The sequence below is a fragment of the Neovison vison genome, chromosome X (assembly GCF_020171115.1).
Source record: "Neovison vison isolate M4711 chromosome X, ASM_NN_V1, whole genome shotgun sequence".
Taxonomy (NCBI): domain Eukaryota; kingdom Metazoa; phylum Chordata; class Mammalia; order Carnivora; family Mustelidae; genus Neogale; species Neogale vison.
Genome location: NC_058105.1, coordinates 1,941,660 through 1,968,138, shown reverse-complemented (window position 1 = coordinate 1,968,138; position 26,479 = coordinate 1,941,660). Strand labels below are relative to the sequence as shown.

Below are 26,479 nucleotides of genomic sequence, written 5' to 3'. Positions count from 1 at the left end.
GGTGGCTCAAACGGTTAAGCCTCTGCCTTCGGCTCAGGTCATGATCCCAGGGTCCTGGCATCGAGCCCCGCTTCGGGCTCCCTGCTCAGCGGGGAGCTGCTTCTCCCTCTGCCTCTGCCTGCCGCTGTACTTGTGCTATCTCCCTGTCAAATAAATAAAAAACTTAAAATTTAAAATAAAAAAAAGACTTTAAGGGCAGGGGCAGGGTTTCTCTGACTGATGTGGGCAGGGGCTCAGGCCACCTCTGTATAGAAAGCTGCAGGGGAACAGCCAGAAAGGGGAAGTGCAGGGGCTTCGGACCAGGGGCCTGGGACTGAGGCCAGGCTCTGTCACTAGGTGATGCAGAACAAGCGGTTTGACACCTCCCCTGTGAACTGGGACTAGGACAAGGACCTAGTACCATAGGTGAGCGTGACAACTGCTGGCATACGAAGTACTTGACGCAGTGCCAGTGGGTATGAAGTCTCCAACCGAGGACAGCATGTGCTCTGCTCTATCAGTCACCGTAACTAGAGCTCTGCCTCCCACCCCTGACCCAGCCTCACTGAGGCCCCCAGCCTGTGGGGACAGAGGACCCTCTCTTACCTTCACGAGCTCCTGGTCATCCAGCCCACACAGCATCAGCTCATGGCCGAGTTTCACCATCTCTGTCGGAACACAAGGACCCTGTTGCTGCAGACACCCGCCCGCACAGGAGAGGAGGCCGTGCACCCAGCAGAGTGCCAAGTGCTGCTCCAGGGAGACGGCTTCTGCTCTGGCATTGGCAGGCCAGTGCCCAAGAGGCCAGGCTGGGCCCAGAAAGCCTGCATGGACAGGGAGGCGGGGGGACAGTATGCCCAGGACTGCTTCTTGCCATGGGACTTGCTCCTCCTGGGCGAGAGTTTCCTGCACTGAAATAAGGGGTCATACTGGATGTTCTTCCACAGAAGGAAATCTGGCTTCTAGCAGAAGCCAGCCGGCCACATGAGGAGCTGAGAGGTCAGGGAACCTTCTGAAGTTGCTGTATGCCCCCCTTTCAGAGAACTTGCCAGGCCAAAGCAAAAGGAACCATGGCTCCCATGTGTCAATTTCGTACAGGCCTTTATCAACATCATCTCCTTTCATCTTGCTGGCAACTCTAGAAGGTGGGCCGCAGCTCCATTTTATAGATTGGAAAACTGAGTCAGTGCATGGTACAGGGACTGCCCAGCCACCAGCTGATACATAAAGGCCAGGACTCCAAGCTAGAAGGCCTGCAGCCAATGCCAGCTCAGCATCCCCGACCTAGCTCCATGGCAGCGTCTTTACTCCTTTGTAGGCAAGGCCCATCTCCTCCCCCCAGCATGTTCAGTAGCGGAACAGGCACAACTCTGGCATTTGCTCTGGAAGGTTTGGTGCAAGAAGCAAGCAGGATGTCTGTGTGAAAATATCAGTAACCCTGGAAACACGGAAGGAATACCAGTTATACGCTCAAGCATGCCCCCTGCCCACAAGCCCGAACCCCAAACCCTCTGTCTTCCACACTTCCTCTCCTACTTAGCCTGTATCCAAGTCTTGGTGAGTCTGACCAACCCTCCCCTCACGATAAATCCAGGATCCGGCCAACAACACTCCCACTTCCACTGCCCCCTCCCATGTCTTGCCTGCATCACTGCAAAAGCCTTCCAGTAGTCTCCCGGCCTCTGCCCAGGCTTCCTGTACTCAGCTCAGTGGCCTCAGGGACGCTGTTAAATCCGAAGTTCGGCCACACCTTTCCTCGGAATAAGAGTTGTCCTTCCATGGCCTGATCTGGCTGGCCCTCTTGCCTCTCTGCCCTCACCACTCTCCCCTTGCCCTCCACTCTGCACCAGCCATCCAGGTCTCCTTTGTATTCCTCACAGCTGCAAGGCACATGCAAGCCTACCTCAGGCCCCTTGCACCTGCTGTTCCTTTGCCCTGAATACTGCTCTTCCTGATAGCTCCCTGGCTCGCTTCCTCCCTTCCTGCAAATTTGTGTTTAAAAGAAAGGGCCTCCCCAATGATCTTAGATCAACAGTACCACCCTTCTCCCAACCCAACCCACGTACCACTTTGCCCTCACCTGGCTTGGTTTATGGCACTTCTCAGCACCCCTTACAGAACAGCCCTGCCTTCATTTACCACTGGTCTCTCTCAGCCTGCTCACAAGGCCCACGTGAGCAGCACTACCTGCTCCCAAAATGACACCGGGTGCGTAGGAGGTGCTCCTAAACACTGGTCAAAAGAGTTAGGAATCACCCTGATCCTCCTCGGAGGGTTATACCCTCTGACAGACACTCGTATCTGGCGCCTGCTCTGACACTCATCGCACTCCCCAGAGGCAGGCAAGGCTCAGGTTATCACCCTTGCTTGATGGAAGAAGAAACTAAGGCTGGGAATGGCAAGTCAAGTCTCTGGCGGAGCTAAGGGCGGGGTTGGCATCCGTGTGCAGGTGCGTGTTAAAGAATTCCTATGCAGTCTGATGGCCAGTTTCGCCTGGCCTTGACACGGTCCCATCAGTAGGAAAGTGCCAGACATAACACACGGGGGGGGGGGGGGAACACTTTTGTGTAGCCCAGGCCAGCCCATAGGCCAGACCTACAGGCTCCAAGACACAACACCCTGTTCTGTCAGCCCATTTCAGCCTCGGGGGGGGGGGGGGCAATATCCCTGGGTAATTAATTTGGCAGTGACAGCGGGGGCCTGCACTGGGGTTCCAGGGTCCAGGTCACCCACCCTGGAGTAGCTGAGCCATATTACAAACAGTTTCTGCCCACAAAAGATCAAAAAGAAGCTGCTACAAGACAAGCCCCTACGGACGGTTGCCCAGGAGAGCGGCCCAGCGTGCACACAGCAGGAAGACAGGGACAGAAGCACCGGAAGCATCAGCCAGAACCAGTCTCTGCCTCCGGTGCCTTGCTGGATGGGCCGCAGAGGGGAACCATCCTTGGTCTCATCTGCACGCCCCTACGAGAGGAACTGTCCCCCTTGCCCATGCACAGTGTCTAAGTGTGTGGAAGGGCGTGCCCTGATTCTAGAAGGCTCTGGCAAGATCTCCAGGGTGTGCACCAGCCAGAAGTAAACACCATCCAATAGGAAATTCAGTACAACTTGCTAAGGAGGCCACGCACCAGCTCAGAATTGTCCAGAATCCACCACCCAACTCCAACTCCCGTAACACAGACCCACCTTGGACCTTCACCTCGACTGGGGCCCCCTTTAGCGAGCTGAACTTGTCCTGCCAGGACGGACAGACCCTGCAGGGAAAGAGCAAAATTCATCAGTCCTGAGCAGGCAGCAGAGGTCTCCTCATGACCCCTCCTTACACATGCTCTAGAAAAGTGAATTATTTGTGCATGTGCTAAATTACACTGAAATATTCACTTCAAGATGTATAATTTTATGTGATGTAAATTTTATGTGTTGTAAATTTCAATTCCATAAATTATCTAGGGAAAAAAACCACAAAATATTCCTGAAAGCATAGCTCAGAAATGTGAATCTGAATACTGAAATTTAGATTCTCACGATAGGGCTCCCAGGTGGCTCAGTTGGTGAAGCGTCTGCCTTCGGCTCAGGTCATGATCGCGGGGTCCTGGGACCCAGTCCCCTGTCGGCAGGCTCCCTGCTCAGCGAAGAGCCTGCTTCTCCCTCTCCCTCTGCCCCTACCCTTGCTCGTGCTCTGTCTCTCACACTTGTGTGCACACTCTCCCTCAAATAAATAAGTAAATAAAATCTTTAAATTCTCACCATAAAAACACAAAATGACTGCCCAAGTGGAAAATCCTGAATTCCTTGGCGCTCTGAGCTCTTTCTCAGAAGGAACCACGGCGCAGGCTCGTTTGAAGGAGGCCCACCAAGGCCCCGCCCGCTCCGGCACCCTCGCGCATCCTGCCTGGGTTCCGCGCACACTCCGCACACGTGGACGTCTGCTCTTCTGGGCCTGGAGTACTTTCTTCCCACCCCAGCTCACTGGCTCGGCCTCATCCCAAGAAGCCCACGGCTGACACCGTCTCCCCAGGGAAGCTAGGAAAGGGCCAGGCAAGCCCACGGGCGCTCTGGCACCCTCCGGCCCAGCAGGACCTGGGCACGGTCCTCCCACCAGGCTCCCAGACGGCAGGCTCGCGGAGGCCACGCGATAAGCTTCCATTCCATACTTTCGGGGCCCAAGGCCACGGCAGCCGGCACAAACAAAGCAAGCAGTGCATGTGAACAAATAAACGCCACGGCCTCTTGCCACCGAATAATCTGCCATTAGTACACGTCCATGCTTCACTCTTTCAAAACAAAGACATTTTCTCCTTTTAGAAAAGCTTACAGCACCGCGAGATTATCCTACTCCAGGTCACAGCTTCAAACCGTTTGAGGGCTCCCCGCGTGACAGGCTCTGGGACCACAGCTGCAGCCTCTGGACTGGGAGACAGCAATCCTAGCCGCCTCCCGTGGGTCCGGCAGGGCCCCAGCCTTGGCGAGACCAGACAGATAAACGGGACAGTGGCCACTCCTAAGCACCTTGCCTAGAGACAGCAAGCTGATGGGCAAAACCGTTTCCACACACAGACCACATCCAAAGGCAGTAAAGGGCTACGATACCGGGCAGGCCTCCCGGACGTCTCCGCCGGGAGCGGGGCTCCGTCTGAGCCCTACAGCCCCACACATGAGCTCCAGGCCCAGCACAGCACCTAGGCCGTGGGAGCCTCGCTCACATAGCCGAGACTGCTGCCCATTTGCCGGGGAGCCCCAGGAGCTGGCTGCCAGGGCCGGCCCTCCCTACAGAAAGCTGAGAGGCTCTTTCCGCCATCTACTCTGCCATCACAGTGTGGACGCCTGCCGGGGCTAGGGACCTGCCCACCTAGCGGCAGAAGAGGGCACAGTAGCTGTCCCATGGAGAGGGCTCACTTGCCCCTTCCCCAGGACCATGCCTCCAGATGAATGCCCACCTCCCAGGCCGCACCTGCCCTGGCCGTCCTGGGGCCCTGGGAGGAGGCGGGGCTGTCCCGGACCTGAGGTCCGGGGCCCCGCACAGCAGGACTACAGCGGAGGGGTGGGCCTCAGCTGCGCTGCCTGTGACTTCGTGACTCAGTGAGGCAACCAGCTCTTCTGCCAAAGAGGGACGGGGCAGAAGGGGCAGAAAGAGGCCCTACCACGGAAAGTGATGAGAGGCTGGGTCCGGGGCCCGGTCGCTGGGCAACATTCCCACTTACGAGGCGCCAAGGAGCAGAGCGCACTCAGCACCCCATCAGGCTGGAGCCCACTTCCACACATTGAAGAACAAATCCACAAAAGCCGAAGTGACCTCACTGAGGAAGGGCTTCCGTTGAAGCGGATCTTCCTGAGGCAGCAGGGAGCAGGGCAGAAAGTACAGGCACTCAAGGCCTCCAGAGCAAGTACAGTTCAGGAGCCAAGGAAACGCAGGTGCCTTGAATTAGGCCACCCCGGGGGCCCTGCAGCTCTGCCCTGCCCCCACACCGAGGGCCCGCTCAGCACCCGGGCCATCCAGAGCCCCAAGGCCAATGCTGGCTGCAGCTTCCAGATTCCACCCAGAGCGGGCAGGACAAGGCGACCCTGACCGAGGGCTGAAGGGGTGAAGGCACGTGCAGAGAAAGCCGATCTGAAATGTGGGAGAAGCTGAACTCTATCCAATCCTCTTTTTTGGGACCTTAAAAGGCCTATGGCCTTTTGCCAGCTTGGGATCACAAGAAGCAACTGTATGTTCCCTTGTATTCTTTCAAAGAATTCAGCTGCTTGTATTTATAAAAGTACTAAAAGCATCTAAAGAATGTACCCAGAGACTCACCACCCATCCCTCCCACCCAGCAGGGTGACCCACTGCCCAGCCTCAGCCTAAGCCAGGCAAACCTGGGCTCCCTCCCATGAGAGCCTCTCCAAGACATGGCTGTGGCCCCCCTCCTCCTGGGGGGAACACTCGAGACCCCTGCACTGGCCCAGGCATCCCCGCCACTGCCGCTCCTCCCAGAGTGCTGGACCACACACTGGTCCTTCCAGGGCTGGCGGTGGCCATCATGTGAGCCAGGCTCCTGCCATCTTTGCCTGGGACTGTTTCAACAGTTTCCATACCAGTCTCCCCGCCTCCACTGTCTCCCCTCCAAAGCCATCCACCACAGAACCCCTGAGTCACCCTGCCGAAATGCCAACTTTAGTATGCTGCGTCCCAGGCCCCATGCTTGCCCTGCCCAGAGCAGAAAGGGGAAAGGCCCTCCTGTGGCTTGCAAGGCAGGAGCTGCCCCAAGCTGCTGGCCAGGACACTGCTGCCCAGCTCTGCCTCCCACATCTCGATTCTGCACTCCTATTGAAACAAGCACCCACCATTACCTGTCCCCTCCCACAGCAAGTGCCACCTCCCCCACGCCAACATCCGTAACATTCAGACTGCTGAGGTACGCCCAACACCCAGATTCATGCCGGGGCCTTTTGCAGCCACCAGAGCCCCCGCTCCTTGAGGACACCCATCCGTGCCTGAGGCGCCCGGAATGATACATGGGTGTGCGTGTGTCCGTGAACCTGCTTATCAGCCAACAGCCTGCAGCACATTTCAAGGGGCACATTTCTGGGGCTGACACACAAGTCCTGCCTGGTACCTGCCCTCCAGCAGCTCCCAGTGCTTTGAAGAGCCAGACAGGACAGCAGGCCAAGACAGAACCAATGTGCTGAGGGCTCTGGGCGGGTGTGCTCGAAATGTTGTGGGGGTCCGAGGGAAAGAGGGATAGGTTTTGGCCCGGGAGCTGGAGACTTTTCAAAAGGAGTCGGGATGTGTGAGCCGGGTCTTTGAAGGTTATGCGCAGACCTGAGAATGTTTCCAGGGGAGAGAGCAAAAGGGTATGAGAGCTCTCTGAGCAGAGCCCTGGGGTGGGGCCTGGGGGAGGGCCTGGGGGACACCAGGACAGGCGGCTTGAAGTACAACGGCTCAGACATGAAAATGCCTCCATCCGTCCCAGCCATTCGTAGGACACCCAGCCCAGGGCCAGGCCTGCTGACCTCCTACGGTACGGTAGGTGCGCCCGCTGGGGGCAGGCCGCATGCCCACTGCTCCACCGGCAGGCTCGTGCCCAGGCATCTTCCTGAGCTGTGAGGGCACAGGGGCCAAGCTGAGGAGGAACGGGCCCAGACCTGGCCTCCCGAGGGACTCCCGCACCAACCTTGCCATCTGGGTAGCCTTCGCTTCCCTTGCACGGAGCTACACACACTCACCATGGCACTTCTTGACCTGAAGGACTGGGAAAACAGGGTCTTGGCCTTGCCTGTCACTCCTCAACGGCCAGACGCAAGACAGGTCACAAGTCCAGTCTGAGAATAAAAGGACTGAAGCCCCCGCCGGCTCTGAAACTAGCAGAGCAAGGTGGCAAACAGCAGCTAAAGCACTGGCCGGGGCACGGGGAGCAGCACTTCCAAGGCAAATCTGAGCATGGTTTGCACGGCTGGCACTTCTTACCCAACCCGCTGCTCTCACGGTGGCCTGCAGCGAGGTGTGGAGCTGTGTGGGAGTATCGAACGCCCGCGCTTCCCCGGGTGAGCTAAGTGGTGCCTGGTGCACCGGGGGGACGGGGAGGAGCAAACGGAGACGTTACCGAACACATATCCACTCCAGGACTTCCAAGCGGTACTTCGAGGGACTACAGAGCAGTTCCTGAATGGTCGTAGGTTCTGTGATATAAAGACCCTCAAGGACCGGGCACTTGAGATCCTAAGCAAGGCAAGGAAAACCAGGAAGCTTTAGAAAGTGAGTATGACTTAAGGGTTGAAATGCTCCTTCCTTCACACACACATTTAGTAACCCCCAAGCACACACCAAGCTTGTTAGCATACACAGGCTCTGCGGCTGGCAACCCCGGAGAGGGGGCACGGCTCTCCCTCCACCTTGCCCAGAGTTAAGTCTTCCTTGTTCTCAGTGCGCATCCCCAGCGGCCTGTAAGTAACCTAACCTCCGGTAAGTACGCCCGTTCTAGGCTCGCACAGCAGTTACACTTAGCGGCAACTAGAGGCTTTGGCAAGATTCTTGAGATTCTGAGCCAGGCTCCCAGCTATGGGACCAGAGGGAAAGGCCTGGGAGAAGGCAGAATAGCGCCTATTGGAGTGTCAGGGTGGGAGGAGGGAAGTGGGAGGACGGAAAGTGATGGGAGACCGGCGACGGAGTGAGGCAGGGCAGCGGCTGTGCGCGCGGCACCCGGGATGGTTATCTGACCCCACTATTGTCACCACGGGCACCTGACACTGACTCCACAGGGTGGCACGGGCTCTGCCTGTCTCCCTCTAGACCCCGCGAGCTCCCAGAGGCCAGGGCCCGTGCCGTCCCCGCGTCAGATGCTTCGGGCGCCCGGCGAGGTCCGTAAGTTAAGGCGCAGCACGCGCGTGGCGTCGGCCGGAACTAGAAGGCGCGGACCGCGGAGACAGCAAGCGCGAAGGCCCAAGGCCGCCCGAGGAGCAGGGACGCCGGAAAAGGCCGCGGCCGGTAACTGAGAGACGAGGCCGCGCTTGTGGCGCTGTCGACTTCCGCAGTAGGCCCTGCCCAGCCCGCCGCCCGGCCCCCGGCTGCCCCGGGGGGCTTCCCGGATCCGCGGCACCTTTAGCTTGGCGAACACCTGCACGGCCGCCTGCAGCACGCCCTCGTCGCCCTCATCGCCGTCGTTCTTGTAGCCGCCGCCACAGACGCCGCCACCCACCCCAGCCATGTTTCGCGCTCTGATCCGCGGCCGCCCCCGCCTCGGCCTCACTGGCCGGCCCGGCTGCCGATCACACGCAAAGCCCCGCCCTCCGGTCCGCGCCGGCCTTCCCACACCTCTTCCGCTGCGCCTTCCCATTGGGCCGCAACTCCACACGCGCCTGGGCACCACCCAGGAGGCGGGCCTCGAGTAAGGGGCGGGGCGCGGGAGAACTGGGCGGGACTCTCTTCGGCCCCGGCCGAGCGGACGTCGGGAAGAGCCTTCCCCAGGAGAGGGCGCTCCTGCCTCGGTCGGCTGCTCCTCTAGAGAATGGGGAGGCGCCTTGCGGGTGCGACTCAACCCGGACCTGGCTCCCTGTGCGGGGCTCTATCTCCCGTTTCCCACGCTCACTGCTGCAGATAGAGGGCAGTTCCTGGGTTCCAGTCCGGCCGCATTACTCACTAGCTGGATGACTTTGGGCGGCTTCCCTAACCTCTCTGTGCCTTCTTGCCCTCACCTAATGGGGAATAAATGAGAGCACTTGCCTCACGGGATTGTTATGAACATGGAATGAGGTAATAATTCCTATGACAATGCCTGGCACGTACAAAGCGCCATGTAGATGTTCACTGTTATTGTGCTGGACCCTGCTGCTTACCCCCCTTCCTCCCCCACTCTGTCTTTCATCTTCCTGGAAGGCTCTGTGGCTCCTTCCCACCCTGTCCACTTACAAATTTCTTTGCATCTCTCACAGCCCTTGAACTTAATGAGTCTGGCATAATATCTGACGACCCATCTGCCTCCAGTCCGCCAACGCCCCCATCCCTGGGACCTGCTGATCTGAGGAGGCGGGAAGGAGCTGAATGGTGGTTGCTGCCCAGGGAGTCCAGAGCCAGTGGCAGGCAGCTGCTGCCAGCTCTGTCCTCTCGGGAGTTCTCCGTCCTCTGTTCCCTGCCCTGCCACCTTCTGAAAAGAGGGATCAGGAGGCAAATCTAGAGACAGGGACACCCAGGGACCTCGCAAGACACAACTACAGTTATTTGAGTGACAGGAAGGGGCTCTCAGCTCTGTCCTCGGACAAAGGGGTCTCCAAGAGTCTGGGTTAGAAAAAGACCCGAGCCTGGCCTTGTGGGGCAGGATGTGATTGCCGACTGAATGGTTTGTAATTCCAGGCTGTTCTGAGGACACAGAGCCTTGGAAGTGAGCTGAAGGGACGTGCAAAGCGCCATAAGGCCCCTTCCCCTGTCCAGCATGGCTGCCGCCTTGGGCCCTTCTGGCAGCTGAAGGCTGTAGGGGCTTTGGGCTGTTGTTGTTGTTTTTTTTATCTTTTTTTTTCCTCTTTTTGTTTTTGTTTTTCTTTCTTTCTTTTTAAAAAATTTCATTTCAATCACAGCCCCAGCTCAGACATTCAAATTCTTGTGGGTTTTTCTGTGGATCTTTCCTAGGACTGGGGAATTTGGCGGGAGAAACCACAGCAGTGTGGTGGCCTCCCCCGCCCTCCCCATATCCTCTGCTCCTGAGGATCAGGAAGAAACAAGCCCCTGTGTATTCTGGAAGAAAATTCCCCTTCTCCACCCAGCCTGATGGAGCCAGTGCTCTAAGCAGCCTTTGCCCAACTCAGCAGCTCTGTCTATGGCATGGGGTGCGACGTGGAGGGATTGGCATGCCCTCGAAGGGACAAAACCATCTTCAGAGGTCATGAGGTCCATCGTCCTGTACAGAGGACGGGCTGGCCAGCCCTCAGCTCATGGAGGTGGCTGCCGAAGACCTGTGCACACCACACTAAATCATGGTGCCTCCTGAGCATCCGCCACTGGAAAGGCTGGAGACTGGGAGGGGAACAGAGACTGCTGGGCCTCTCACTGGGGTGGGAGGGGAGAAGGAACCAACTGATAGAAGCTTCTGGAAACTTGAACTCGAGCTCAATACAGGGAAGCACCTCTCCCAGAGGACACTGCCCAAACCCCGGCTGGCTGCCTGGAAAGGGAGAACGTTCCCTGTCCTGGGAGGTGTGTAAGCCCAGGGAGGTGGGTAGGGATGTGAAAGGACAGATAACTACGGAGAGGAAGGAGAGGACAGGCCTCTAAGAGGCCTTTCTGCCCAAAGCCCCCTGGGTTCTGTGAAGGAGGCTTGGGTGGGTGAGGGGCCAAAAATGAGGCTGAAGGACCTGTCCACTGAGGAGGGGATTCGGTGGGGACAGGGGGTCAGTGGAGAGTGTGGCTCCCTGGGCAGATAGATGCACTTCATGCCACAAGAGCCAGCCTCCTGATCATGGGGGAAACTTGGCCATGGGTCCCACCCAGCAAGGCCTCAGCCATGTGTCAGTACTTGGAAAACAGGTTGGAAAATGAGGCCAGTTGACAGGCACCGGCCCCACTGTGCCAGGGATGGACTGGCAGCCGGTGCAGGCCAAGGCAGCCAGCCACGTGAGGCACCTCACTTCGTGCAGTGGGCATAGAAATGGGCAGCCAACCAGATGCCTTCACCCAACGGCCTCCCAGCCCTGGACCAGCAGCTGCTGGTGGGAGCTGTGCAGGGCATCAGGCAGGAGGAGGGGCCCTGAGAGCATCCCCACCATAATGCTCAGATCCCAGGGTTCGGTGGGGGGGACCCTTAACCAGGGCTCCCCTCCCACCCCGCCCCCCACCAGCAGACATTGCCAATCAAAGGAAGCTGGAGTTCAAGGGTTTACCTTCTCCATCAAGGAGGAGGAAGCAGACTGGCTTCTGCTGCTTCTGATGGAAGCTGAAGGCCTTGTTCCCCATAAACTCCTGCCCCTGAAAGAGGGGAGCCTTTGAGGGACAGAGGCTCCTTCCAACTCCCACTCTCCTCAGCCCCAAGTTTAGAGGAAGTAAAGGGACTCGTCACCACACGCCCTGGTAAGCACCACACGCAGGCACTTGAAGAAAAGGCAAGTGGGGAGTGTGTGACATTTTAGAGGAAGGATTCAGTTATGGAACAAGGAGCCTCTCCAGTCCTGACACTGGATAGGGGGAGGAATGAGACATGGCAATGAGGTCAGGCTGACGACAGTCTGAGGCCAGGACTCTCCAGTGGCGAGATAAAGTCTGTCTCTTCTGTGCCCCCCTTCCCCCCTCCTTCCCCGACTTCTCTCTTCTGCCCCTGACTGAGCTACTGTGCCAAGCTGTTGGTTACCGTCAGCCCTGGTGCCCTGGTCCCGCAGCCGGCCCACGACATCTGTGCCAGCCAGGAGCCTACTCAAAACCAGCCACGTTCCCACCGATGAGAGGAGGAGCGGAAAACCGGGAAGTAAGGGATTTTGTACGTGAGAGCCCAAACTTCCACACGGGCCATGAGACCTAAAGGGCCCCTGGAACACAGGTGATGTCAACATAACCTTCGGGGAGCTGTTACTCACCCACCTCAAGGCCCCGGGGACCGGTCTGGCCAAGCACACACACCTGGAGTCTCGGAAGTCCAGAGGGCTCTGGAGCTGCCACCACAGACCTGACAGATGGGAGCCTGCCCCAAGCACAGGACGGGTGAGACTATCGATCTAGGAGCTGACTGATGACAGCGCATTCTAGAATGCTGTCCTTCTAGACCTCCGTGTGGACGCCGGGAGTCCACCAGCTCATGAGGATGGAGAGGCTGTTCTGGGACCTTGGCCGCCTCTTCCTGTCACTTCTGGTCCCTGTGCTAAGGCAGGGACAGCAGGCTCCCTGCCCGCAGGAAACGTAAGGAAACCTTGGCCTGTCCTGGGCCTCCTACTCCAAGGCCCCGGCCTCACCTCCTGCTGCTGAGCAGTCCTTGGAGCCAAGGGGATGCCAGTCCCTCCCAGGCCACAGTTTCCTGCAAGGGTGCATCTCACACGCCTAAGACCCAGATCAGATCGCAGACCACCCCTAGGGTCTGAGAGGGTCTGTGAAGTCCTCCCACCCTGCAGGGTCTTGTAGGGGTGTGGACAGAGCTAGGGTGCCAACCAGGAGGTGGACCCCCAGGAGTCCCATGGATCCGTTAGTGAGAATGAACACGGGGCTGGAGGGGCCAGGGCGGACACAGTCAAGCTGTTCACTTGCCCTCTTGACCCGGACTCCAAAACTGAGGTGGGGAGGAGTGCAGGCCAGGCCCCTGGAGGCCTTTGGGGTCCCAGCTCAAGCCCTCATGTTCCTCTTGGGCAGGGGCCCCGGCTGCGATGTGCCCCGCAGGGTGAGGGGTGAGGGTGGCCGCGCTGTGCTGGCAGAGGCCACAAGGCAGGGGGCAGGGGCAGGAGCCGGGGGACAGGGAGGGGGCAGCTGCACGTGTGCGGGGGCTCAGGCGCTCCCCGGGCAGCAGAAGAGGAAATGGCCAGCGGGATGGCCCCCTCCACAGGGAGACACTTGGGTCTAGACGGCTTGGCAGAGCCGGCAGGGCTGAGTCACATACGTCTGGAGCTGGAGACGCAGGCGCCAGGACTGGAACACGAACGTGCCCACTCCGGAGGGCCAGGCGGGGGAGAGGGGGTGCTCAGCCTCGGCTTCCCAGAACCCCACCCCCAGCTAGCACCCAGCCTCTGCTTCCTGCCTGAGCCGCCCCCCCCCATGCCCATTGGGAAGGGCAGAGGTTAGCTCCCACATGGAGTGGAGCGGGGCCCACATTATGGGTAGGAACAGGCTGAATTTCAGAGGGGGAAGGGAGATGGGCAAGTGGCCCCCACGTGCCCCCATTCCTCTACCCTGAGCACCGCCCCACCGTCAGCCATCATCGTCCTGCTTGGGGTTCCCTGCACCACCCCTTTCCTCTTTCCCCTTTCTCAGTCTCCCTGTCTCTCTTGGTCTCTTGCCCTCCCTCTCCCTCTCCCCCCGCCCCCACTCAGGAACACCAGGTCTCAGGATGGCCTGATGTATTTAGTGCTCACAAAAGCGTCTGCAAAAAAAGTTGTTTAATTGGGACCAGATCCTCTGAGGTTTTAACGGCATTGCAACAAGATGGGCTTTCTCTGAGGAAGAAACTGCTGGCAACATGAAGAGAGCATCGAAAGTTTAGCTCTTTTCTTCTCAAAGCTTGAAGGCGGAAAAGGCCCCCATACCCTTGTTTATATACTAGAGAAGCCCTCCCACGGGCTCCCACAGACAGAGCCCCGTGCCCATGTAGCTTGGACACATGACGAAGGCTCAGGAATGGGCCTGCTCCCTCGTCCTGGTGGTCATGCTGAGGGTGTGTCTCTGGCTGCAGAGCCACTGTGGAAGGGCCTGGCACATAGTGGTGGCTCAATGCACTGAGCAAGCGACCGATGGTGGGCGGGCAGGACGAGCAGCCCGGACCGTGGCCTCAAGCTTTGGAGATGCATGCGTGGAAATACCCTCCGGACCTCGCCACTCGGCTGTCTGATCACCGTCCTCACACCTGACAGGTCAGGAGGCGGATTCCTGAGCTCCCGCCCCAGGCTCACTCTGCCCTCAGCATCTGACTCTCCCCACTTCCCTTACCTGCAGCCTCTACCCTGCCGGAGCCACCCTCCCCTCTTCCCCAGGGGGTGTAGCTGGCTCATATCTTCTCACCTGTGCCCTAATAAGTCGCCTGTGAAATCCTTCTATAATGGAAGTCAGATTGTGCGAGTCCTCTGCTCTGAAGCCCACCATGGCTCCCTGTTTCCGTCAAGGTTATGGGCAAAACCGGCCTGCCGCCCACAGAACGCCCTGCGAAGCCAGCCCGGCTGCGCTTCCCCGGCCTCCTCCCTCCCGTGGGCTGCTGCACCACACTGGCCTACTGGCTAACTCCTCTGCCCTTTTGAGGGGCAGGCAAAGCTCCATGGAAGAGTCCCCCCCGAACATCCCTTCCTCACGGCCCTCATATGAATCCCCCTCAAAAGTAGCCCTCCCTCCAGCCACTGTGGCCATCTCTTTCCTTCTGACGGGGTTCCCCATGCTCCCCCCTACACAGCCAGCTCGAGAAGCACAGGGAAGCTGGAGGCGTGGCTCCCCACACAGTGCCCGGCATGGTGTCACCCGGAGCAGGGGGCCCAGGAACATTCCCTGAGCGAAGAACCCGTTTTCCAGTCCTCTCTTGATGTGAGAACTGTCAGCTCTGCGGTTCTAAGGAGACTTGAGGGACGGAAGTGTTGCTTTGGCCCCTCCTCCCGACTTGTATGGGTACGTGTGTGAATGGGTGTACATGAGCGTGTGGACAGTGGGCCACGTGGCAGGGCAGGGCAGGAGGAGAAGATTCTAGAACTTGGTGAGCAGCGCACACCCACTACATTAAGATGGAGAGGCCGCGGCCCTGAGCAGGGAGACTTGCTCCCGACATCACATGGCCAGTCCGTCCAGGGCAGAGCTGTGAGCCCAAAACTCTTTCCAGCAACCCCCAGGCTGTATCCCTGGTTCCTGGAAAATCCCGACACCCCTCCCACCCTGCGCTCCAGACACTAGGCTCAGGGTTAGTGTTGGCCGGGGGCCCTGCCTGCCCCAGCCCAAGTCCACGAGTGAGCTGTGTCTCGTTCTGCTGAGCCCTCTACCCCTGCAGGCTGGGGGTTTCCTCGAGGTCCCCACGATGTCCAGGTGCTGCAAGACTGGACATAGCAGGTGGCCAGGTGGCCACTGGGTCCCCAGCAGGAGAAGCACAGCAAGACAGGACTCCATAGGAGCTGGGAAACTGACAGGGCCCAGGCCTCACCCCTTCCTGCCTAGGTGGGTAGAAGCGGGGTCCCTCCCTCCTCCAGCCTGCCGTGCCAGAGAAACCTGGGAGCAGGCTTCCTCCCGCCCCCAGCCCAGCTAATGGGAACCAGATGGCAGGATGTTTAGTCAGCGCCTGGGGAGCGGCACGAACAGGGGAAATGGGTTGGGGGCCAGGATTCCAGAATCCCTCCCCAGGCAGGGGGAGGGTCAGAGCAAGGGCTCCAGCCGCAGTCCCCCTCCAAGGGCCCATCTCACGACCCCTCCTCAGACAATGCCTTGACTTGGGCACGCCCTACCCCCTCTCGTTTCCTTCTTTGTACTGGGGAGGCTGGGAGTGCTCTCGACGAACTTCTCGAACTTCTCATCTCTCCCCAGCATATCTCTGGCCTCCCTTGCCTGAAGGTTCCCCCTCCCAGAGCTTCAGCAATCCTCTAGCCCAGGACACCCTGTGTGCCCCAGGGCCCTGCGGGCTCATGGGAGGCTTCATCCTTGGCTCCCAAGGTACCTGATCACGCGCACTCCGCAGACAGTCTCTGCCTCTGGTCTGTGTGTGGCTTAGTCCCGGATTCAGGCCATAAACCAGAGGCCTGCATGGGACAAGGAAGAGGGTGCCAGTGGACCCTGTGTGGCTCTCAAAGGACTGTCAGCTGGCATGGGGGCTCCTTGAAGGCAGCAACGCCCACATCCCCATCGCACCCTGCTCGCAGACCCCCATGTGCAAATGTCGAGGAGCCCAGCAAAGACCATCTTGCTGGAAGCTCCCCTCCCTGACCGCCCCCCACCCCCTCCTGCATCTCACTCACTCCTCTGTGGCCCTGGACGGAGACCTTGAACCCCAGATGGTAGTGGGAAGCTCCTTCCACATGGCTCTTCCTGGCCTGCTCCCCTCTCCCTGCACCCTCCCCCAACTTCCCCCTCTCCCCTCCACCCAAGCCTTGCCCACAATTAACTCATTTCTTCAGACTGCTTCCAAACATAAGTCAACGCTGGACAGAACTGTAGGAAAAGCTTCCTCAAAGCTGGCCCCAAAGAGCCATGTGGTGAGGCGAGGCCTCTCTGCCAGCCCCGACCCGCCCGCCCGCCCGCCCTCGGCTCCCACAGCAAGGCCTGGGGCTGGGGCCTTCTGAGGGTCGGCCCCGAGGCCAATGGTCAGCCACCCCCTTCCCTCAGGCCCGGCTTCCTTTTCACCTCGACCCATCCTGACCCACAGGTGTCCCTCTGACCAAGAGGGCACGCCCAAGGCAAGGGGGCCTTGTGGGGCTGCCCGATGATGATGGTTACACTGGGACCCAGCGGCCCCGGGCTCACAAACAGTTTAGTGTGGGGGGTGGGGTGCAGCTGGGGAGGCTGGGGGATGTGGAACTTCCCACCCCCGGCTTTTTCCAGAGGACAAAATGGGGTGCTCCAGGGAAAGGAGCTGCCTCGAGGGAGCCAGGGAGCTGGTAGAAGGACCAGCCTGAGCTGGCCTGTGCCCAGAGGCCGCTGGGGCCCTAAGGGCTGGGGTCCATGCTTGCCACCCTAGCTCTGCCCAAGTGTGCTTTGCGCAGGAATTGGGAGGCCTTGGTCCCGGAGCCCATGGCAGAAGCCCACAGGCTGCTTGCAAGGCCCAGCCCCTCTCCTTTCCCAGCCGTGGCCATAGGACCTGGCAGCCTGGGGCGGGCGGCTTGGCCTGTGGTGGGCCTCACAGGTCCGCTGTGTATAGAGACAGAAACCCCATTCATGGGGGACCCTGGGCCCAGTCCAGTGGAGAATAAATGCAGGCCTTAGAGCAAAAGACCAAGAGCACTCAAGTCCAAGAAAAAAATCAATCTCTCTTTCTCTTCAGGTGGGAGAAGGGGTTGTTGGGGGGAGGTTCAGGGCAAAGCCTAGGGAGGTATTTGTTTTGGGGGGGGGTCCTTCTTGGGGGAGGACTGGAGTAGGTGGGGGAGGCTCCTAGCGCTACAGCCAGGGCCGGGAGGTCAGGGAGCAGGACTGTGGTGCACTGTCCCGCTCGCGTCCCATCCTGCAGTGGCAGTCACTTCCACCTCTCCCAGCCGTTCTTCCCCTCTGCTGGCCCAAGCGAAGTGGCCATGAAGAGCTTGATGCTCCCAGTCCCAGCTCTTTGGGTGGGGTGCTGCCCTGGAGGGGCCCTGGCCAAGCAGGGGCCGAGCCTGAGAGAGCCCATGGCCACACCAACCCCTGTGGGCCCGCTGACCCCACAGCCACCGCTGCCCAGCTGGCCTGGACCCCCCAGGGGTGAGTAGGTGGCACCAGCAGGAAAAGGCTGACAGGAGGGGACCCTCTACTTTGTTATTGGACTCTCCCCCCAGGGGTGGGGGCAGAAGGAGAGAAGCCTGGTCACCCCAAGTCTGCCCCAAGGCTGCCCACCTAGTGCTCACCTTGGGTGTTTCCAAGGGGTTTGGGGGGTACCCACGGGCCTCAGGAAACCCTCTCTGGAGGGCAAGGGGACACGACAGACTCTGGGAGGCCTGGGGCCCATAGCCCAAGGGGAGGGCAGGGGAGGAAAGGAAGCCCCCCCAGGGGACTGGAGTAATGGAACCAGGTTTGCTGGGTGGGGAGTCAGCTGCCCTAATAACTACTGAAGAGACCGGGAGACGTGTGGGAGGCTGAAAGTGCGGGACTCAGGGCTTGGGAGAGGCAGCACAAGGGGCCCCAGGAGACCCGCTAGCGTGTGACCGTGTTTGTGTGCCCCACCCCGAGGCCCAGGTGTGGGATGGGAGGAGCTGGTGGTTGGGCCCAGGACCCCCAAGGGATGCCCATGGTCAGAGCTTGTTAAGTTGGGGCTGCCCTGTGTTAGAGGGGAGGCAGGCAGGGTAACCTTGCACTCTGCTCTCTCTCTGGTGCTTGGGATCCTCTGCTCTGGGGCTGTGGAAGGGCAGGCAGGAGATACTTGGTGGCCTCCAGGGTCTGTGACAGAAGGCCGAGAGCTCCTGAGGGTAGGAGAGACAAGCAGAAGTGAGTCTTGGGCGGAGAGAGGAGGGAGGGGTGCCAACCTGTGACTGATCGCCCCTTTAGGATGGAAGTGCTGCTTCTCCGCCAGGTGGGGGGCTTCTCCGCCAGGTGGGGGGCCAAGCACCTCCTGCCAGTCTCTATCAGCCCCTTCTACAGGTCAGGCGCGGCACACCTTTGACAACAGCGGCCTGGACAGACCTGAGGAAGGGCACCCGGACTGGCCACAGGTGCAGCCTGCCTTCAAGGAAGGAGCCCACAAAGCCCCCAGCCAGGCCGCAGCACCCAGCTGGAAGGCTCCTGCCAGACCAGGGCCGGCTCAGAGGAAGGAGGCGCCACAGCAGTCTGGGGGCAGAGTGGAGTCCCTGCCACAATGCCGAAATGGGGGCTGAAGCAAGGTCCCAGGCTGCCACGCTCAGGCCCTTGCAGGCCAGCAGGATCCCCCAAGCCCAAGAGGGGGCAGTGGCTACCAAAGAGGGCCAAGGCAGGAAAACAGGAGGTCAGGGAGCCAGGAGAAAGGGCCCAAAGCCCAGGAGGCCTCCCAAAGGTGAGAACTGGCCAGGACAGGAAACCCCCACATGGAGCCTGCAGCGGGTGACGGGGCTGTGCCTGATCTCCAGTGGCTGAGGCTTGGTCTGGTCCTCACCAATCACACTGGCATCACTGGCCCCTCGGCCCCACCCTGCTCTGTGTGCCCGACCTAAGCGGCCCCAGGGCAGGCCAGAGAGGAACCTCCAAAGGCAGCTCCTCTGCCCTAGCTTCAGGGCCCCCATTTGAGCTGTTGTCCTTTGTGCTGTGCTGCAGTTTGGCTGGTCAATCTGCCGGCAGGCCCGGGGGGCCCAGGCATCTCCTGTCCCTCGGCAGGCCTCTCGCTCTGTGACCAGCCTGGGGCCGTGTCTGTTGTCCTCCAGGGGCCTTCCAGCGCCCCGGCTCAGGGGGCCGGCATCAAAAGAAGGATCTCAGCCAAAGCCAAGGTAGCAGCAATACCAAGGAGACCACAGGCTGCGGGTGGAAAAGGCCTAGAAGCTGGCAAGGGCCCAGACACAGGTTCACAGACCTGGGCACTGCAGAACGGGTCATGCCCTCTCTGCCTGCCTCCTGCGTCCTGACCCAGGCAGGCAGATGTCGCCTGCAACAATCTCAAGACGAAACACATCCCTGCCCTGGCTGACCCTGGCCTATCCGTGCTCTACCTGGCAGGTAGGTGACCCCCGCCCCCATACCCACCCTGTGACCCGAGTGAGAGGGCCACACCCTCAGCCACTATGACTGCTGCCTCGAGGTCCCCGGAAAAGGCCCGCCTCCCTGTGGGTCCTGGTTGGCAGTGAGAAGATGCCCCGACTTGGGACAGTCAGAAGAGTCAGCTCCAGGGGCACCTGGGTGGCTCAGTCAGTGAAGCATCTGCCTTTGGCTCAGGTCAGGATCCTGGGGTCCTGGGATGGAACCCCGCATCAGGCCCCCTGCTCCGTGGGGGATCTGCCTCTCCCTCTGCCTTTACTCCTCCCCCTATTCATGCTCTCTCACTCTCAAAGAAAAAAACAGAACCGCCAGCTACTCTGGCTCATGTTGGGGAAGTCCCGGCAGAGGGGATAAAACCACCCCACGTCTGCACAGAGAATGAAATTGCCAAAGGTCCCAGCGCAAGAACAAGCTGGATGCCGAGGCCTGCACCCCTATGCCTTCCTGGTGTGCAGCAGGCCCCCCCACCCCCACTGCGACCAGGGGGTCAAGCCTGGGGAGGGGGGCTGGCAGGTCTGAGATGGCGCCAGGTGTCGATTGCTTCTCTCCTGGGGGTTAAGGCCTGGAAGGGGTGCTGCGCGGAGTCCCCAGCATGGCGGGGACCCAATGATTTGGGATGACACGGCCCAGAACTGGGTGTGGAGAGCAGCACAGATCCTCAGGCCCCACAAGGGAGCGTCGGTTCTGTAAGAAACTGAGTAGCGGCTCTCTAAACCCTCACGGACCTGGTCCAAGTGGGAACAGGGAAGCCACAATGCAGCCAGATAGGTGTCCCCTGGGCAGGATCAGCCCAAAGCCATGCCCAGAAAGCCTAGCCTGGCTGGTGACACCTCAGTCCCCAGCCTTCTTTTCTCCCCTCTGCCACACGGTTCCCCAGAATCTGACGCGGCTGGAGCGGTTGAACCTGGATGGGAACTCGCTACCCTCAGAGCCAGCCAGCCTTGCCCGCCTCCCTGCAGGACCTCAAGCTCAACGACAGCCTAGCAGCTTCCGGGGTGTGGCCAGGCCCCAGGGGAAGGGGCTGAGGGGGCCTGGGGAGCCAGGGAGGCCGAGGGAAGGCGTGGTTGAGGGAAGGGTCTGCCCCAGGGTGGGGGGGGTACTGGCTGGGGGACAGAGGAGGGAGCACCGGCCTGGGAAAGCAGCCCTGGCCTCTAGGGGTGGGGAGTCTCCCTCAGGGGGCCTCTGGAGCTCTGCAGAGGGCTCACTGCCCCTCCGCCCACCTGCCCTGCAGGGCTCAGCCAGCTGCTGACGCTAGAGATGGAAGGGAGCCCTTCCGACCCCTTCGCAGCCTGCTCTACCTGAGGCCAGACCGAAACTGTCTTAGGACCGTCCCCCACCCCACCTCGTCCGGGCCTGCCAACCTCCCTGCAGGTGAGCTCCTAGGCCAGGGGAGCCGAGATTGCAGGCAACCTGCAGCCAGCAGGTACAGCTGCCCGGGAAGGCAGTTTCAAAGATAAACCCGCAAGGCCTTGGTGTCCAGGGTCCTCTCCTCTGGCTGACCCAAACTTCCAGAGGCCTGGAGATGGGCTTTGGGGATAGTCTAGGACTTTCCGGGTGTCCCTGAACAAGGCTCAGGCCCTCCCTGGGCCACGTGGCCCCCTTGCTTGATGGCACTCCTTGGGGCTGTGCCTTGTGGGGCTTGGAGGAGCAGCAGAGACGGTGACACCTGGGTCCCACAGATGGGGCCAGGGACAGAGGGACGGGGAGTCGGGCCGGGCGGGTGGACCCTCACCCTCAGCCCCAGCCTTAGAAGCTGCACGTGGGCACCAGTGTCATCAAGGAGGTGACCGAGGGCATGCTGAGCCACGGCTGCAGCCTAAGCGTGCTGGGGCTCAGCCACAACGGGCTCCAGAAGGACCAGCTGGCCTCCCACGCTTGCACTCCCATGAGTGCTGCCACCTGCCCTGGCACAGTCCAAGCTTTACCCCGACGGGCACGTGGTGGCCAGAACAACCCAGAGAGTAAGGAGGAGGGTCTCAGGTGGGTCATCGGCCTCCGTGCCTAGGGCTCAGGGTGACCCGGGCCCTCAGCTGCCCACCTACTCCTCCAGGATTTCCCTGTGCCGCCCACCCAGCAAAATCCCCAAAGTCACAGGAACCCCTTCCTCTGCCCATACCTGGATTCGCCCTGTAGGCTCCCAGCCAGCTTTCTTGGGTGGCACCGTGGGCCAAGACAGGGACAGCGTGGGCACTGAGAACGGTTCGGCTTCCGAGTTTAGCTAGGGGGAGATGGGCAGGAAGGGGCATGGAAGAGAACAGCATATGAGTTTCCTGGGGGTTACCAGACAGATACAACAAACTGGGGAGCTCAGGACCCACAGGGATTTCTACTCCCACAGCTCTGGAGGCCAGAAGTCTAACATCGAAGTGTCAGCCGGGTCGCACTCTCTCTGCAGGGGACAATGCTTCCTTGCCTGTTCCAGCTGCTGGTGGCCCCAGGTGTTCCTGGGCTCATGGCCGCGTCACTGCAGTCTCAGCCTCTGCTGCCGCATGGCCTTCTCTTCCGTGTGGCTCTGGGTCTCTTCCCTTCTGTCTCTTATAAGACACTTATCGTTGAATTTGAGGTCCTCCCTAATCCAGGAGGAGCTCATCTCAAGATCCTTTGCTTACATCGACAAAGACCCTTTTGCCAAATAAGTTCGCGTTCACGGGTTCTGGGCAGATATGTTTGGGACCACTATTCACCCCCACAGGAAGGGTCCAGGACGAGGCTCTATGATCTGGTTCGGAAAGCTGGGTGGAGGCACCAGCCAAAGGGGTCCAGGAGGAGACCCAGCTCTCATGGGCCCTGCCTGCAGAGTAGGATGTGGTCTGGGAAGCAGCAGGAGAGCTGGGGGGTACAATCCATGGGTCTGGCGACCAGCGCGGCAGGACAGGGGGTGGTGATATGTGGGGGTCAACAGACATTCCGACCTGACATTCCAAGGACCAGAGCCTCCTGCCCCGCACCCTGCTGTTCCAGGAAAAAGTTACCAGGACGTTTGGGTTTAATTATTCTTTTTTCCTCTCCCCCTCTTGCCAAGGGGGCAAAGGGAAGCAGACAGCAGCCTAGGGTGGGGCCATCCAGCCGCTGGTCCACTCCCACCACGGGGCCTGGGCAGGGGGCTGGCGGCCAGTCAAGCTGCTGGAAGGAGAGGGGGCTGCTGGCAAAGCAAGCTGGTGGGGGGGGCACTTTTCCTGTCTGACCCAGTGTTTCTGGTTTTCATCACCCGACCCTGGTCCTGATCCATGGCCTGCCACGGAGTGAGTGACCTGGGCTCACGGCCACCCAAGCTTTACTGCCTGCTTCCCTGATCCCTCAGCATCCCCAGCCCTGACCCCTGGGAGACCCTTAGTGTTCTTTCCCTCCCCATCTTTCTCCTGCTTATCAGCCCGGGTAAGACAGGAAGACAGCAAGAGAGCATAGGGACAAGAGGACAAGAGGACATAGGCCATGAGACCAGGCTGGGGTGAGCTTCCTTCATCCCTTCGAACGTTCGAGGAGTCCCTGAGTTGGGGGCACGACTGGCCTCACTAGCCGTGCAGTGAACAAGGAAGGACCCCACCCAGATCCCCTCTTCCCAGGCTCTTCAGGCAGGGGAGGATGCAGAAGCCAGACGAGGCTTGGCGGGGCTCACAGTCAGGCCGCAGCTGGTCTCCTCACCCTTTCCCAGCTGCTGGGAGCTCTGGCAGCCTCTGCCACCGCCGTCAAGGAGCCAACCCCCCACCCCCTTCTGGGGTGTGCACCAGGCACCTTGATTTGGGGCTTCGGCCGTGGGCTCCAGTTCCTGCCGGACTCCCCTCCCTCACTCCACGCCTGTACGCCCTCCTGCAGCAAGCTGGAGACCCTTGACCTGTGGCTGGTGCCCCGGGGGCCTTCAGCATCTGACTCTGCACCACAACCCAGCTGCCGGCCCTCGGGTGCTGCACCTGAGCCACAAGAGCAGGTGGAGCCCACCGCTGGCTCTCCACGCTGAGGCCAGGGGTCCCTCCCAGGCGGGGGGTGCCTCTGGGAGGAACCCTTCACCATCCCCATCTCTCCATCTCAGTTGCCATAACCGGAGGCTGTGCCCGCTGCTTGGCGGGCCCAGGGTAGCCCAGGGGGAGAGGCGCGGACAGCAAAAATCTGGGCAGGCATGGCGAGGGGGACGCGGGAGGGCCCTGGCCCAGAGCAACAAGGGCTGAGCCTCAAGCGAGGACCTGCTGGGTGGCGGCAGGGACATGCCTGACCCACCACCTTGGGTCCAGGGACTGTGACTCGGTCGTCCTGCCACCCTCTGCTTCTCTCCTCTTGTGTGATACCTGCTTTCGCTCTTGGGGGCCTTCTCTCCTCTCCTTGACTCTGCTGTCCCCACCCTATAGACACGTGGCCCTGAATTCCATCTATGACCCTGAGTGGCTCAGGACCCCAAGCTCATCTCCGCACACCTGGGAAACAACCTTATTGACCCACAACACCTTCTCCTGCATCGGGGTCTACCCAGCGCGGTCCTCTGGCCTCAGCAGGGGGAGGGGGCGGCAGAGGGCTCCTAGGAGCACCCTGCTCCTTTAAAACTGGTGGCGGGGGCAAGCCTAGCTGTACTTGATCTTTGCACTACTTGGAGAAAGATCTGGAAAACACTGCTGCTTCAGATGCTCCCCCTTCCCTCCGACTGCTGAGGCCGCTTCACTCAGTGTACTCCAACACAGTAAATGCATTTCATTCAAGCCAGGAGCCTCCACCAACCCGCCCCTGTCTCTCCCGGATTTAAGCTGCATTTGTTCTGCAAAGAGCCCCCAGGGAGTAAACACAGCCTGGTTCCAGAAGCTTCTCCAAGAGCGTGCCCACCCTTACCTGCCCTGGCCAGGGTACTGAAGTCACCCTCCACAAGTTGCAGCCACTCGGCGGTTCAGACTGCATCCGTGTCTCTCTTCCAGGAAGCATCCCTGTACCAGGTGTGGGCCCACAGACACGGCGAGGAGGAGGAGGAGCGCCTGCCCTTTGTTCTAAAGCCGCTGCGCTCACACCGGCACCAAGGCCGGAGAGGCCTTGCCTCTCCCTCTGCCCCTAATCCAGTTCCCAGGACCCTTACCCTGGTTCCCCCCAACCTTGGTGCATACACATCCCCCCCGGCCAGTCTGTGGGTCACCAGGGCCCCACTGAAAGGCCTTAGGGGCAGGGGCAGGCATGCAGTGACGTGGGACCCGGATGTACCCCTGTGAGACCTGGTGCCGGCGAAGGGTGGGGAGGGCGTGGTCTGTGGGAGGCCAGGCCTGGCCCTGGGAACCCAGGGGTGACTGACCCCTGGCCAGCGTCACAGCCTGTCTGCCTGGTGGGGGTGGCAGGGGCAGAGACAGGTAAGCTGTGAGAGCTCGGCCCTGCCAAGCCCTGAGGACAGGACAGGACAGCTGGGTGGGGACACAGGAACAGGAGAGGGTCACCAGGTCAGTCTTGACGGCTCATGATGCCGCTGCACCAGATGCTGGGGAGGCCAGGAGCAGCAGAGAGCACAGCTGATCTAGCCCCTGCCCCCAAGGTGGCGGAGGCTCATGGTGGTCTGGGGGCCAGAGAGACAGCTAAGTGACAGGCATCAAGGACGCAGCAGGAGCAGGACCAGCCCTAGCTCTCAGGGCTACCCGGCTGTGGGCGGAGTGAAGGAAACGGGACCAAGTACTCGCTGCAGAGTCCTTGCCCGGCCACCACCAATGGCTGGGGTCTGGGCTGGGGAACTGCGAGTCTTGTGCGGGTCCCATCCTACAGCCAGGCCCCGACCCCCAACCCTCACCCCCGCTCTACCCCCAAATTCTCAGCAGAGAAAGGGCCAGACTCAGGCAGGGGGCGGGGAGAGGCCTGGGAAGCTTGGGAGTGTTTGCTTTGGACTCATCCTTGCATTCCTTCTTCGCTGGGGCCCGGGCCCACAGATATGGCACTTCCTGTTTGGGCTGGGTCAGAGGTCAGCAGCCCTCAAGGCGCTGGCCCCTGTGGGAGGGAGGGCTTGCTGCTTTCCCAGCTCTCATGACCCCTCCTCCCCAGCTGGCTGCCCGGCCTGGTCCCCTGCTCTCCTGCTACAGTTAGCCCCCAGTCCCCTCGTTCCCCAGTCACAGAGGTCAGGGCCTGGCAGGCGCAGGAAGTTCAGGCTGGGAGATGCCCCTCCCTTGCCGTCCTCTCCGCCTGGCAGCTCTCACCTCTGCTGAGCAGATGAGGTCCAAGGGCCTGGGACAAGAAGGGCCACATCCCAGGGCCCACAGTTTGTCAGGGCAACCTGGCCTTGAGCTAGGACGAGAGGGACAGACAGGGGCAGCCCACAGGTGTTACTGTGGTAAATTCCACTGCAGCCTGGAAGCTCCTTGGCCTGTGGGGTGCTGTCAGGTGGGCTGACCCCAGGCCTAGAAGCCAACCCTGGACGATCCGCCCGCAGATGCGGCCAAGCCGCCATGGGTGTTGGCCACTAAGCTCCCCAGAAGCCCACTAGGGCTAAGAGGAAAGGGTCAGCTCACAGGAAGTTTACTGGGAGGCTCTTGGGGACACCACCTCGGGCAGGGGAGGAGAGTAGCCCAGGAAGAAGCTGGCCTGTGACCGAGGATGCCCCGGCCAAGCCGCGTCGGCGCTCATTACAGAGGCTGCCATGCGAAGAGTACAACTCTCTCGTGAGGGCCAGGAGCTCACGGCAGAGGGAGTCCGCAGCTGCAGGCCAGGGGCCTTCCGTCCTAGAGGGGAGATGGCTCAGGCGGCCTGGCATGGCCCCAGTGCGACATCCCCAGACAGAGCCCCAGCCAGGGCAGTGAGCACAATATGTGTGATGCCTGCTGGCAGGACCAAGGCCCCCCTCCACCACTACCACCCCACCAGCGCCCTGTAGCCACCCCTTCTCCACCCATGTCCCTGACCCTGTACCTGCTGCTCGCTCATCAGCCCTCGGGTGGAGACAGGGGTACTGAGGTAGGGGAAGGGAGGGGATTCGGACAGTGGGGACCAGAAAAGGGACACATAAGCCAACAAGTGCCATTGTAGAGAATGGGGACAGAGAGAAGACGTGTACCGGTTGGAGCTGGACCGACATCTCCTTCCAGGACCTCAGCAGAA

The 26,479-nt window shown here is 60.5% G+C and overlaps 1 protein-coding gene across 1 annotated transcript in view; it reads right to left on the bottom strand.

Annotated features, from left to right (window-relative positions):
• Window positions 1–8,663, bottom strand: part of HAUS7 (HAUS augmin like complex subunit 7) — a 28,674-nt gene extending 20,011 nt beyond the window's left edge. Inside the window, exons 1-4 of the mRNA XM_044235760.1 lie at window positions 8,556–8,663; window positions 7,563–7,678; window positions 3,166–3,233; window positions 586–647 (exon numbers count right to left, since the gene is read on the bottom strand). Coding sequence (XP_044091695.1) covers window positions 586–647; window positions 3,166–3,233; window positions 7,563–7,678; window positions 8,556–8,663 — 354 coding nt within the window. The remainder of the gene's footprint in view (window positions 1–585; window positions 648–3,165; window positions 3,234–7,562; window positions 7,679–8,555) is intronic.
• Window positions 8,664–26,479: the final 17,816 nt, after the last annotated feature.